Source organism: Phaseolus vulgaris, chromosome 11 (assembly GCF_000499845.2).
Source record: "Phaseolus vulgaris cultivar G19833 chromosome 11, P. vulgaris v2.0, whole genome shotgun sequence".
In the NCBI taxonomy this organism is placed as follows: domain Eukaryota; kingdom Viridiplantae; phylum Streptophyta; class Magnoliopsida; order Fabales; family Fabaceae; genus Phaseolus; species Phaseolus vulgaris.
In genome coordinates this window covers 5,554,639-5,568,197 of record NC_023749.2, presented here as the reverse complement: position 1 = coordinate 5,568,197, position 13,559 = coordinate 5,554,639, and the positions used below count along the sequence as shown (strand labels likewise).

Genomic DNA, 13,559 nt, shown 5'->3' with positions numbered 1-13,559 from the left:
AATCACAAAAGAAAGTTTGAATCCGTGAAACTGAATCCTCTATTTTTATATAATTTTAAGACACATTCTTTTTTTTTTAAACAGATTTGTTTATTTAGTTCTAAAAATATTCTTTTACAGAGTAGTGTGTAATGACAGAGAGAGAAAAAAAAACTAAAAATGACATAAAGATGTGATAAGTAAAAATTGTAAATAAACTAGTTTTAAGGAAGTCTGTTATAATGTACACTAAATTAGAGCTAAATTTGAGGAGATACAGTATTTATACGTAATGAATTGAGTAATAAAAAGTAGTGAAAATGAAAAAGAAAAAGAAAAAGATGATAGTTAGTTATAATAAGACTAACACATAGCAGAAGAGTTGAAGTGAAGTGAAGAGAGAGACGAAATTTACTGTTATATTTTACTGATGTAGCGAATCTAAGAAACTAACGTGTCAGTCATTGACAGCTTCTGGTTTGGGAAGAGCAGCAAAAAAAGAAAATAAACGCCATTTTTCTTTCTTTCGGAATGACATCAGTCGGTTATCACTTGGTCAATTACCCCTAATGTTTAGGAAATACATCAAATATTTTTTGGATATTTCTCAGATTCATAAATAAATGGAAACTTTGCAAACTTTTTTTTAAAAAAAAAAGCTAAAAAGGAGAAATAGAAACCAAATATGTTGTTTTTAGTTTGGTTTTGCCTTGCTTTGCTTCCTACCTTCATATGTATTTAATCAGCCTCTAAGTGGATGGAACAAAACCCTAAGGGTTCTTGTAAGAACCAATCGCCGCCGGATTGATCTCTGTCACTGTTTTCTTTTTCTGATCTCACTGCACCATTTTCTCCCTCCCTTCTCCCTGTTCTCCCCCTCTTCTTTCTCACCTTCATTTTGTTCTTCTGTATATATTATCCTCTCACTAAGCATGTTCTCCTAGGAATTTCCTGTATGTAATTATGGAAACTAATTCTGGGGAACAGAGAGTGAATTCTGCAGGCTCGTTTTGTTTTTGATTATTGGGGTGTTTTTGTTTCAGCTTCAGAAGTGGCTTCGGTGCAGTTTGTACGAGGAAAGTTTGGTTTTTTTTGTTTGTTTTTGTTTTTCATTTCCTTCCAGAAACCGCCAGTAATATTTTTGTTAAGTTGTTAACATGGGGTGTGGCGGTTTACGTTTCATGGTGGGAAAAGTTTGAGTCTTTGGGTTTGTTGGGTTAGGGTTTAATTTGGGGTGGTGGGTAGTGATGTGGTTTAGCTGTATGAGGTTGGTGATTGGAGAGTGGTGATCAAATTGGGATTTTGAAAAATGCTGTCTGAATTTGAAAGAAGACCGATGATTGGGAGTAACGAGGGTTCTTTTGGAGATGAACTGGAGAAGGAGATAGGGATGTTGCTTCGTGAGCAACGCAGACAAGAGGCTGATGATCGTGAGAGAGAGCTTAATATTTTTAGGAGTGGATCAGCGCCTCCAACTGTGGAGGGTTCTTTAAGTGCTGTTGGAGGGTTGTTTGGTGGCGGTGGCGGTGCTGCTGGTGCTAGTGGTGCCTTTTCTGAGTTTCAAGGGACTAAAGATGTGAATGGGATTGCTTCTGAGGAAGAGCTTAGGTCTGATCCAGCTTATCTTTCGTACTATTACTCCAATGTGAATTTGAATCCTAGGCTGCCACCTCCTTTGATGTCAAAGGAGGATTGGAGGTTTCAACAGAGACTTAAAGGTGGAGCTTCAGTTCTTGGTGGAATAGGAGATAGAAGGAAAGTGAACAGGACTGAAGAAAATGGCGGTAGGTCGATGTTTTCTACTCCACCGGGTTTTAACATGAGGAATCAAGAGAGTGAAGTGGACAATGAAAAAACAAGAGGTACTGCGGAGTGGGGTGGTGATGGACTAATTGGTTTGCCTGGACTAGGGCTGAGCAAACAAAAGAGCTTTGCTGAAATTTTCCAGGTGGATTGCCTTTTCTGCCATTGATTGACTCCACGCTGCATCTGTTTCTATTTTTCCTGGATTGTGTAATTTGGCATTTTGTGTTTTCACTTTTATCTGTACCATATGATTAATTTATGCTCATGTTGTGACTTGGTAATTTATTTTTAAGTGTGGTTTTTATGTTCTGATGTGTCGTATTGTTCAAACGTTATGATTAATGCATGTTATTCTTGAGGTAAGTGAAGTATTGATCAATGGATGCTAAATGATGTCATGAATTTGTGTCTTTGAGTTTTGGATTTCGTTGTTTGTAATGCTTTTTGTCATGGGAAGATGGCAGATTAACATTTTGTGAATTCATCAGTTTTATTTTATTTTCATATCCTTCTGTTCATCCTGAATGATTGTCCTGTACTAGTTATCCTTTGTGTTTCATACTGGCTCTATATTTAGCTACATCTAGTTGATTTGTTACATTCACCATAAAATCTTTTAGGCACGTTTCCAAAACCCATTTGTGTTTAGTTTTGTAATACTGCACACATAGTGCATATCTTTACCGTTACTGTAGTACTATATTGTAAACTGTAGCATGTTTGTGGTTGAGGCACCTTCCAGTCTTCAGTCAATTTATCACTGTATAACGTCATGGGCATTAGAATTTAAGTTATTCTACAAAATATAATCTACATGTTTCTGTTATAAGCAGATTATAAAATAATCTATTCAATTGAAGTAATTTAGTTACAACAGTCTCTTCTACACGATTCACTGTATATACTCATAGTACAGTGTGCCATTCATTTTATATTCAGATTTTTTAGACACTCTTCCTTGCTAAATGTTCTCTCAATGTTGTCTTTTCTCTTGCATTCTCTCAGTATTGGTTTATGTTTCTTCACCAGTTACATTATTTCACGCAATTGCTATCAACTCTTAACAATTGGAGATTGACTTGTCTTTGCACCCAGTAGTTTTGATGAATGTGACATATCACAGTATTGAAGTGGTGTACATGTTGATTTTGATCTTGCAGTCTATGTTTTTTGCTAGATCTGGATAAAGTATATTTAAATCATTATTTGTTTCCCTTTGCATTTTGAAAGTATTTTTGTAGCAATATTTTTATTCTTTTTCTTGCTACTATCAATTGCTGACATTTCTGAACTGAATTTATAATATTTTTGCTTTGATGTTTTTATTGGATTTCTTTATTTTCATATTCTTTTTCTTCTGCCCATCATTTACAATCGATAATTGTGCAGGATGATTTGAGGTGTAATACCTCTGTCACAGGCCCGCCTTCTCGTCCAGCCAGTCGTAATGCATTTGATGACAATGATATCATAAGTTCTGCTGAAACAGAGTTGGCTCATGTACGCCGTGAGTCTTTGACCACAGATGCACTAAGATCAGGAGTGAATGTTCAAGGATCATCTTCTTCCCAAAGTATTGGTCTGCCAGCTTCATATTCTTATGCTGCCGCAGTGGGGTCTTCCTTATCAAGAAGCACTACTCCAGATCCACAGCATGTTGCTAGGGCTCCCAGTCCCTGCATCACACCTATTGGTGGTGGCAGAGCCATTGCTTCTGATAAGAGAGGTATTTCCAGTCCAGATGGATTTAATGGTGTTTCATCTGGAATCAACGGGTCATCAGATCTTATGGCAGCATTGTCAGCGATGAATTTGTCAGCAGATGACATGTTAGATGGTGATCACCGTTTGCCGTCACAGGTTGAATCAGATGTTGACAATCACCGGGGATATCTTTTTGGTAGGCAAGGTGGTCAAGATCATGGGAAGCAACATGCTTATTTAAAGAAATCTGAATCAACTCATTTGCAAAATTCAAGTAAGAGCAGGAGCGGTTCTGATCCTAACAATGCATCCTTGGATAGGCAGGTTGACTTACAAAAGTCTAATGTTCCTTCCAATAACTCATATTTCAAAGGATCGCCTACCTCCCATTTTAGTAGAGGAGGTAATTTGCCACTTCAGTACCAGCCTTTAGATGGTTCAAATTCGTCATTTAGTAACTATGGTCTGAGTGGATATGCTGGAAATCCAGCATTGGCATCCTTGATGACTAATCAACTGGGCACTGGTAATCTGCCTCCATTGTTTGAAACTGTTGCTGCGGCATCAGCAATCGCAGCCCCTGGAATGGACTCAAGAATTCTTGGAAGTGGTTTGGCTTCTGGAGCTGCTGCTCCATCTGATGTGCATAATCTTGGTAGGATGGGAAATCAAATTCCAGGTAGTCCTCTTCAGGCCCCTTTTGTTGATCCCATGTATCATCAGTACTTGAGGACAACTGAGTATGCAGCACAACTTGGTGCTCTTAATGACCCCTCTGTCGACAGGACCTACTTAGGTAATTCATACATGAGCTTACTTGAGCTTCAGAAAGCTTATCTTGGGTCTATCCTCTCACCTCAGAAATCTCAATACAATGGACCCCTGGGTGGTAAATCAGGCAGCTCCACTCCTCATGGTTATTATGGAAATCCTGCATATGGTGTTGGGTTGTCATATCCAGGAAGTCCAATGGCAAACTCTGTTGTATCCACTTCTCCAGTAGGATCTGGAAGTCCTGTTAGGCACAATGAACTGAATATGCGTTTTGCTTCTGGAATGAGGAATTTAGCTGGGGTAATGGGACCTTGGCATGTAGATACTGGGAACATTGATGAAAGTTTTGCTTCTTCTCTATTGGAGGAGTTTAAAGGCAATAAAACAAAGTGTTTTGAGCTCTCTGAAATTGCTGGTCATGTTGTTGAATTCAGGTATTTTTTTCCTATTGATCTTTGTCTTATGCTACCACCCTGAAAATAATAATTTTGATTAATTTATTGTCATGGACAGTGCTGATCAATATGGGAGCAGATTTATTCAACAAAAGCTTGAAACAGCTACTACTGAAGAAAAAAACATGGTTTATCAGGAAATCATGCCACATGCCCTTGCTTTGATGACTGATGTCTTTGGTAATTATGTGGTTCAAAAGGTAATCATTAATATTTTTTTATTTTATTTCATGAATCTTGTTTGAATAATGGTTTGTAATTGATACAAAATCTGTTTTTATGATGTCTATCTGTCACCTAGGTGTAGTTTTTTTCAGATTAGCTTCTTTGTATCTCTAATGTTAGAAATCATATATAGATACATGAATGGGCTGAGGGACAAAACAATCTCTTAAGCATTTTTCTCATATTTTTATTCTAATAGTGTAGTGCTATATGGTATATTGCAGTTTTTTGAGCATGGACTTGCTGCCCAGAGAAGAGAATTAGCCAACAAACTTCTTGGCCATGTTCTGACACTTAGCCTTCAAATGTATGGTTGCCGAGTCATCCAGAAGGTATGAACAATAAAAGTTGGCATTTAGCTGATGTGTGTATGTTTGTCACTCTAAATTTCTGAGTTTGTTATGAATTTTTGTTTGTTAATTATATATCCCTCTTTAGGCCATCGAAGTTGTTGATCTGGATCAGAAGATAGAGATGGTGCAAGAGCTTGATGGTAATGTCATGCGCTGTGTACGTGATCAGAATGGTAATCATGTCATTCAGAAGTGTATTGAATGCGTCCCAGAAGATGCAATCCATTTTATTGTCTCAACCTTTTTTGATCAAGTTGTGACTCTCTCAACCCATCCATATGGTTGTCGAGTAATACAGGTAAGGTCTCTTCACTGGTTATGTCTCTCTTATGTTTTATCTAAGATCATTTGTCATATAAGAGGCTTTTTATGCAACAGAGAGTACTGGAGCACTGCAATGATCCTACAACACAGCAGAAAGTTATGGATGAAATTTTAGGGGCAGTTAGTATGCTAGCTCAGGATCAGTATGGCAACTACGTTGTTCAGGTTTATAATTTTTTCTTTTTAGACAATGTGGACTTCTTTCTTGTTGCCATAATAGTTGAAGTGTATTTTTATGGTTCTAATGATTGTTTGGTATACTTTAGCATGCTTTTACTCTTGGTTTCAAGCCTGCTTGACTGTAGTCCCAAAAATTCTTATGTCACGATGTTTTTTTGAAAGAAATACACATAAAATTCAGTTGAAAATCATAAACAAGAAAAAAAAATAAGCTTCTAGTTGAAAAGTTTCATGATAAACCTATTGATAAGGATAACACTGTAGGTAAAGATTAGAAGCCTGCCCAAGGAAAATGCATATATTTTACTCGAATTAACAGATTTGAAGTAATAAAATTCAATATATAGAATAATAGTTTCAAAAAACATCTACATAAGAATTTTTGGGACTACAACCAAAGGTCTTATGTCAAGATGTTTTTTGAAACTATTATTCTTTATATTGAATTTTCTTACTTCAAATCTGTTAATTGGAATAAAATATATGCATTTTCCTTGGGCAAGCTTCTAATATTTGCCTACAGTGTTGTTCCTTATCTATAGGTTTATCATGAAACTTTTAAACTGGAAGCTTCTTTTTTTCTTGTTTATGATTTTCAACTGAATTTTATGTGTATTTCTTTCAAACACATGTAACGCTTCAGTGAAAATTGTTTTCATTTATAATTATTTGTTTTTGAAATTCTAAATTTATTTTACAGCTTCCTGCTTTATTTATTTATGTTTTTGAAATGCCCGTCAAGATTGGTTCTTTTCACATGTGATATAGAGGCTTTTTGTCCATAATTACTACTTCTCTAGTGTTACTCTTTATTATGTATGTGGATTGATTTCTTGCTTTCGGTTTCTTCTCTCCCGGATAACAGCATGTTCTAGAACATGGGAAGCCTCATGAACGTTCTTCTATAATAAAAGAATTAGCCGGCAAGATTGTTCAAATGAGTCAACAGAAGTTTGCTTCCAATGTTGTGGAGAAATGTCTGACCTTTGGAGGTCCTTCTGAGCGCCAATTACTAGTAAATGAAATGCTTGGCTCAACAGATGAAAATGAGCCTCTTCAGGTTCGTTGAACTTTCTTTTTCAAATCCACTCTCTTTCTTCAGGTTCAATACCATCATAATTTTATTTGATTTTAATGACTTCCAATGCTATTGTATTAACTGAGCTTAGGATCAGGAGTGTTTATGAGTAAAGTTGGATTGAGTTCATCTAACTTGTTATATGACCTGATTAAAGTAGTTTGGGTAGGGTTGATGAATCAGTTTCATTTTTTTATTGCATGTGATTTTCCTCAAATCTTTGTTTTTAACAAAACATATGCACAAATTATAAATTGAAATTGAAAATAAAATGTTTAAATTAATGGATGGGTGTGGTTGGGTTCATCACCAAAATCCTGTACCCAATTCAATAAACAATGAGTGGACTTCTTCTTTTGATTGAACATCTCCTTCATGTAATTGACCATAACAAATTTTCCATCTCCAGTCTGGTCACATAACTGTTTCAGTTATGGGAGAAGGCATGCTATATCTCCTCAATAATTCTTTCAATAAAATTGTTATTTTGTCGGTGTTGTGAAGGCTTTAGCTAATTCTCACTACCTGTCTTACTGAAATTCATAATGGTTTGTTGCATGATGAGACTCTTTCCTCTTCCCAGTTTTGCAAAATTCTAAATGAGATTCCTCTATATACAGGCCATGATGAAAGATCAGTTTGCAAATTACGTTGTACAAAAGGTGCTGGAAACATGTGATGATCAGCAGCGTGAACTGATTCTTTCACGAATTAAGGTTCATTTAAATGCATTGAAGAAGTACACCTATGGAAAGCATATCGTTGCACGTGTAGAAAAACTTGTTGCTGCTGGAGGTACTCACATTTTTGTTATTAACATCCATTCGTGCGTGTTAGAGGAGCACTTTGTGCTCCCACATGTTAAATGCATACAAGAGATACATGCATGAAGACCAAGACATTGTGCTGGTTTAATATATGAAGGCTATTTTTATGATGTGTTGTGGTATTGCACGGTTTCTGAAAGGTTGTGTATGATTTGTTGCAGAAAGGAGAATTGCTGCTCAGTCTCCCCAACCTGCTTAGGTGGCTTAGAAAAATAATATTGTACAGCTAACTGAGGCTAGTGTGAGCTGCTGCTGCTTCTTCTTCTTCTTCCTTTTTCCAAATGAAGAGGTTATGATTCCTGTCTGTGAAGATGGGGGTTGTAGCCAGTTGGAAATAAAGTTGTCGGTTGTACTGCAGAACTGTACATTTTGTAGCTTTAAGTTTATACAAAGAATTTAAGCGAGAAGAGGCTGAACAGATGTTTTAATGCACCTGAGGCCCCTGCAGAGGAGATAAAATGAAATATGACTATACAAGCCTTTTTATGGTGTAAAGATTATAAAATGGTGAGGTAGTTTCTAAGTGGACGTGACTGTACAAAATGATGCCATGTCGAGACGTTCTTGTGTAGACGAGGACACCTTTTTTTTTCTTCTATTTTGGTCATGTATGGTTATTGACTTTCTTTCCCCTTTCAAGAGTATAATTTTTGTGGCAAATTTACCTTTACCTTTACCTTTTCTCCTGTGATACCGATAATAACTCCTCACTCTCCATCTTTTTATTCAATCAAGTCAAAAATCATAAAGGTTCTCCAAAAGTAGGACAAACATATGGAAAAGAAGGATATAAAGTGATTGAAGAAGTATTTTTAAAGGCTCTTTTAACGTACTGCGTTTCAACGTTCCTGGTGCAAATCATGCACCATTTTACAGCTCCTTTTTAAATCATTAGATAAAATCTATGTGTTGCCTAATGTCATTTGGGTGTAAATTTCTATTAAAATAAAGGTTTGATGCTGGTTTGAGTTTTTGCTGCGTTGGTAAAAGAAGTTTTATTCTTAATTGAAAAATGTTGCATTTAAAACATGGCCTTCAGTTTTTGTTTTAAAATTCTGAGTCCTTTCATTGACTTTGAGGTCGAGTTTTATAGTAGACTTGGTCCTATACACGGGTGTGAACACAGTGTGTGAGTAGGTTTGGCGTGAAGCATTTTCTAATGTACACTTAATGTTTTATTTGTTAAGATATGTTGATACTTCAAAAATTCTAATCTCAATCTTCATTCGACATTTGTAACATAAATTAAATCTTGAAGTATCTAAACACGTGGTTCATCTAACATATAGTTTGTGTAAATTTATAAAAAAATTATCATCTCTCGATTTTATGATGTGAAGTAATTGTTGTGACTTTGATTTTTCTTTTTTCTTTTACTTTACTATGTTTTTGTGAGGAAGGATTAGTAAAGGAAGATGAATGTCAAACTCTTAATCTAAGTAATTTAAAAATGAGAATAAAAGTAGATGAAATATATATTATGTCAACTCCTCTTATAAGTCATACATTTATGGTTTTCCTACCCATTTTAATAAGATAAACAATTTGTTTTATCTTGTCGAAGAGATATAATTATAAAATATATTAAATGTAATTTAAGCATCACAAAAAAATTATTAATGGAATTCTAATAATAAAAATGGAATAACTTACAAGAACCCAAATGTCTATTTCATAGAACTTGTACATTGAAGATAATAAATCTTTAAAGATATATAAGAAATTATTTATACTATGAAGCTAATCCTTTGAAAAAGAAAAAAAAGAAAAATGTCACTAAGTCTGATGGAAAGCGTCTAGGACCAATCTTGTATGAAGGGCAACCACAAGAGCGTAACCTTGCATGAAAAACAACCAAAAGAGCGTCTATGACCAACCTTACATGAAGGGTACCCACAAGAGCGTCTAGGACAACAAGATCCATGATCAAGAGAGTTGATGTTCCAAGAAGGCCCATCAAGCGTTAGCATAGTTTTATTTGTGGTGCAAATAGCATAGCATTGTGAACCTTGTTTAATTGTGCAAATTAGGATTAAGTTTGGATTACCTAGATTAGTTATGGTTTCTAGAACCTACCACACTAATCTAGGCCGGCCATGTGAAGGCTAGGTGGCCATGTGCTCCATGTGCTTACACTTATATGTAATTTGGCTAGCATTTCATTTGTATTTGCCTCTTCAAATTTCAGCCCTCCAATCCTATATAAGGAGGTGCTTGACTCTCATTTTGTAAGATTAAATTGAGTATTATTATGCTGCCAAACTTGAGTCATACTTTACTCCCTTGCCTAAGATTTAGGTCTTAATCTTCAATCCTTTCACCTACCAAAAGGGGTTGGCCGAATCTTCCTCAATTTCCCTATTCTCATGCACCTCCAAGGCAGCCACACCTCCTAGGAGGGCCTTGATCCATCAATAAACCATTAAGCTTTCGCAAACCACCCAAAAATCATAAAAGAGAATAGTTCAATGCCATCAAAGTCCATCAATAGACTAATAAAACTCTTTTATCTTGGGGAGTGCGTTGGAAACCTAAAAAGGTTTACTAATAAACAATTGAAAAAATACTTAAAGAAAGTTAATAATAATTTTTGAAGGATTAATTGGGGAGTACGTTAAAAACCTAAAGAGGTTTTAAAAAAACAGTTTGAAAAGAATACTTGAAAATGTTAATAATGATTTTTGAAGGAATAATTATGTATTTTAGTTGTGGTTAATTAAACTCGGTGGATTAACTAAAAAATAAACATATTTTTAGTAGTATAAACAAACAAATAAAAAATATTGAGCCTGGTGTACCCTCATCTCTTTTGTGTTTTAAAGTAGTTTTATAAATGTTGAACACAAATAAATACTAAATATTAAATATAAGAACATTATTAAATAAAAAATAATTTTATTGATCAAAATAATTAATTAATATATTTTAATAAATTAAAAAAATATTAATATTTAAGAAGAATTTATAAAATAATTTATAAATTAATATCTAATCATTACTTACCAAAATTTAACTATTAATTAATTTATAATTTAATTTTTTTATTAAATTATTAAAGAATTTAGAATTGGATAGCTAATTTAACTATCAATTTAAAAATTATTTTATAAATTTTTACGAATAATAGAAATCACTTTAACTACTAATAATTTTTTTAATCTCTAAATTATCTAATTTGGTTAATATAGTGATTAATTATTATTTTTTAAAAATTTAATTATTGTTTAATAATCTAAATTTAATTATTATTTAATAATTTTTTTAGTGAAAAGTATGGTTAATTACACTACTAGAAAATCATTAAACAGAAATCAATTTTAAAAAAAAAATAATTGGTTGTTATGTTGATTAAATTATATATTATTTTAGAGATTAATTTTTTTATTAATTTCTAAATTTGTTTCTATTATTGATAAATAGTTTTTAAATTGGTCTCTAATTGTCTATCAAGGTTTTTCTACCAAATTTAAAATTTTTGTAGCTAATTAGATACAAATTTAAAAATTATTTATCAATAATAGAAATTAATTAAAAATTAATATTTTTTAGTCTAAAAAATAGTATCTAATTTAGTCAGTATAACAACATTTTTTTTTTCTAAAATTTGTTTCTATTTCATAATTTTTTTTAGTGTTAAAAATACAAATGAAAATCTTTAATTGTAAAAATATAAAAATATCATCACTCAATCATTTTCATGTGTGACTAACCAAATATTTTAAATTTTCTAGGGGAAGTTTCTCAATAATTACTCTTAGAATAAAAAATACGAAGAAAGAAAACATTTAGTTTTTAAGTTAATATAAGTTTAAAACATCAGTTAAAAATCGAAATTTGGAAAAATTAATATTAAATAAATCATAGCATTAAATATAAGCTAAGTTTAGCTGATAAGACAAGTTATTTCACTTCTTCTCTTAATTTTTTTCTTCTATAAATGTTTATAAACACAGTTTCTCGAAATAAATCTATAATGTAGTAACAAATTAAAAATATTATAAAATAACAATTTTTTTTCTAAAGAAAGTATATAAATATTTTTAAAATATGTTTTACCTACCAAACCAAATTTAGCTTTGTTTAATAAAAGACTCTCATAATTCCTATTAAAACATGTTATGATTTACTGATATAATATTTTTTTAATAACAAACACTTTTGTAGTGACACTCTAAAAGGATACATAGTTTATTTTTGTGAGTATTAGTTGGTATGTAATATATAAACTGATGTTATATCCGATTGGATTAAATGGCGTGTCGGTGTTCGATACTCGTGTCGGACATCGACACTCACGTATCCGTGAAATGTCAAATTTAAAAAGTATTTGTTAAATTTCTGACAGTTCTAGTACATTTTTAACACAATTTTAAAAAGAAAGAATACATTAATTTTTTTAAAATTCAATTTTTTTATAAATTATTATTATGATTATAAAACTAATAAACAAATCATTATGAACCAGTCATGAAAAACATATTTCCGCTCCAAAAAATAATCTGGAACATACTTGTACACATAAATTTTTATTGTCAATTTATATAATTCATAATTATATAATATATAGATCCGTGTCCCCGTATCCTACATTTTAGAGATTTTACGTATCTCCGTATCGTATTAGTGTCAGTGTCTGTGCTACATAAATATTTATGAGTGAATTTGTATGTTATTTTTGTATATGTTATTGTTTTAAGTGATGTGAATTGATGTTATTATATCCATTAAGATATCAGCTCTACATGTTCAATCTTTTTAAACAATTTTATTGTATTTGTTTTTTTTTTCTGACTATAAATAAAAAAGACATATCAAATTACCAATGAAATAAATTTCTATATTTATTCAGATTTACTAATAACTTAACTTGTCTAAAAATAATAAAATTTAATACATTATTATTGTTAAGATTGAGATACAATTAGGAGGTCTATAAATTCCCTATAGAAATTCACTATGTCATATAACTTCTTAAAAACCATCATAAAAAAAATGTTTTGGTATCAAGTGAATTTATAAACGTCTTCCATTAAACAATTAATACATGTATAATAATATATTTCATTCACATCTTACATTTTGTTATAAACTCTTCAATGCTATTCTCATACAACTTACTTATTCCACTTACATTTATCTAACTTTAATTTAATTAATTACTACGTAAGAGAAGAAATTGGTTTATGCATAAATAGGTATTGTTTTTGAAAGCAATGTGTGATAACAAAATTTTTTTTTTTATACTTCATTAGTACATAAACTTTAACCAATATTGCTTCATTAGACAACATTTTGTATTGTTATTTAGGTTAACAAAATAAAATTGACAACCTTAAATCACTATAATTAAATATATGCATCATAAAATCAATACAAAATGCAATTAATAAAAAATTCATAAAATATATGTAATATGATTTAAATATACATACTACTAAACTATAAAAAAAAATGTTTAATTTTTCCAATATATCCGGACAATTCAAACTCAATATATTAATTACTGACTATTTTTTTTTAAATAAAAATATACCGAATAATTTAAATTAAAAACATTATTCTATCTTTATACTAAATCTCAAGTAAAAATTCAAGATTCACTCAATATATGACACAGAACAATTACGACACAACATTTAAAAAATAACTTCTAAAATTAAACAATATACATTAGGAAAGGTCGACCATTCTCAAATCTAATACTAAACATTACACGTTATGAAACAGACTGTTTATTCTTCAACCTCCATATATTTTTATATTTTCAAAAGTATTATTTGTAATATTTTGGATTATATAATCTGGAAGTTTATTTTCAAATTTGTAATTAGCTTCCGGATTACATAATCCGAAG

At 31.8% G+C, this 13,559-nt stretch overlaps 1 protein-coding gene across 1 annotated transcript; it reads left to right on the top strand.

The window, feature by feature from the left end:
* Positions 1-363: 363 nt before the first annotated feature.
* Positions 364-8,365, top strand: LOC137821007 (pumilio homolog 2-like). Its single transcript, XM_068625395.1, has 9 exons — positions 364-1,927; positions 3,175-4,697; positions 4,777-4,918; positions 5,168-5,275; positions 5,382-5,594; positions 5,675-5,785; positions 6,666-6,860; positions 7,499-7,673; positions 7,867-8,365. The coding sequence occupies exons 1-9, from the start codon at positions 1,289-1,291 to the stop codon at positions 7,902-7,904; spliced, it is 3,144 nt and encodes a 1,047-aa protein (XP_068481496.1). The 5' UTR covers positions 364-1,288; the 3' UTR covers positions 7,905-8,365.
* Positions 8,366-13,559: the final 5,194 nt, after the last annotated feature.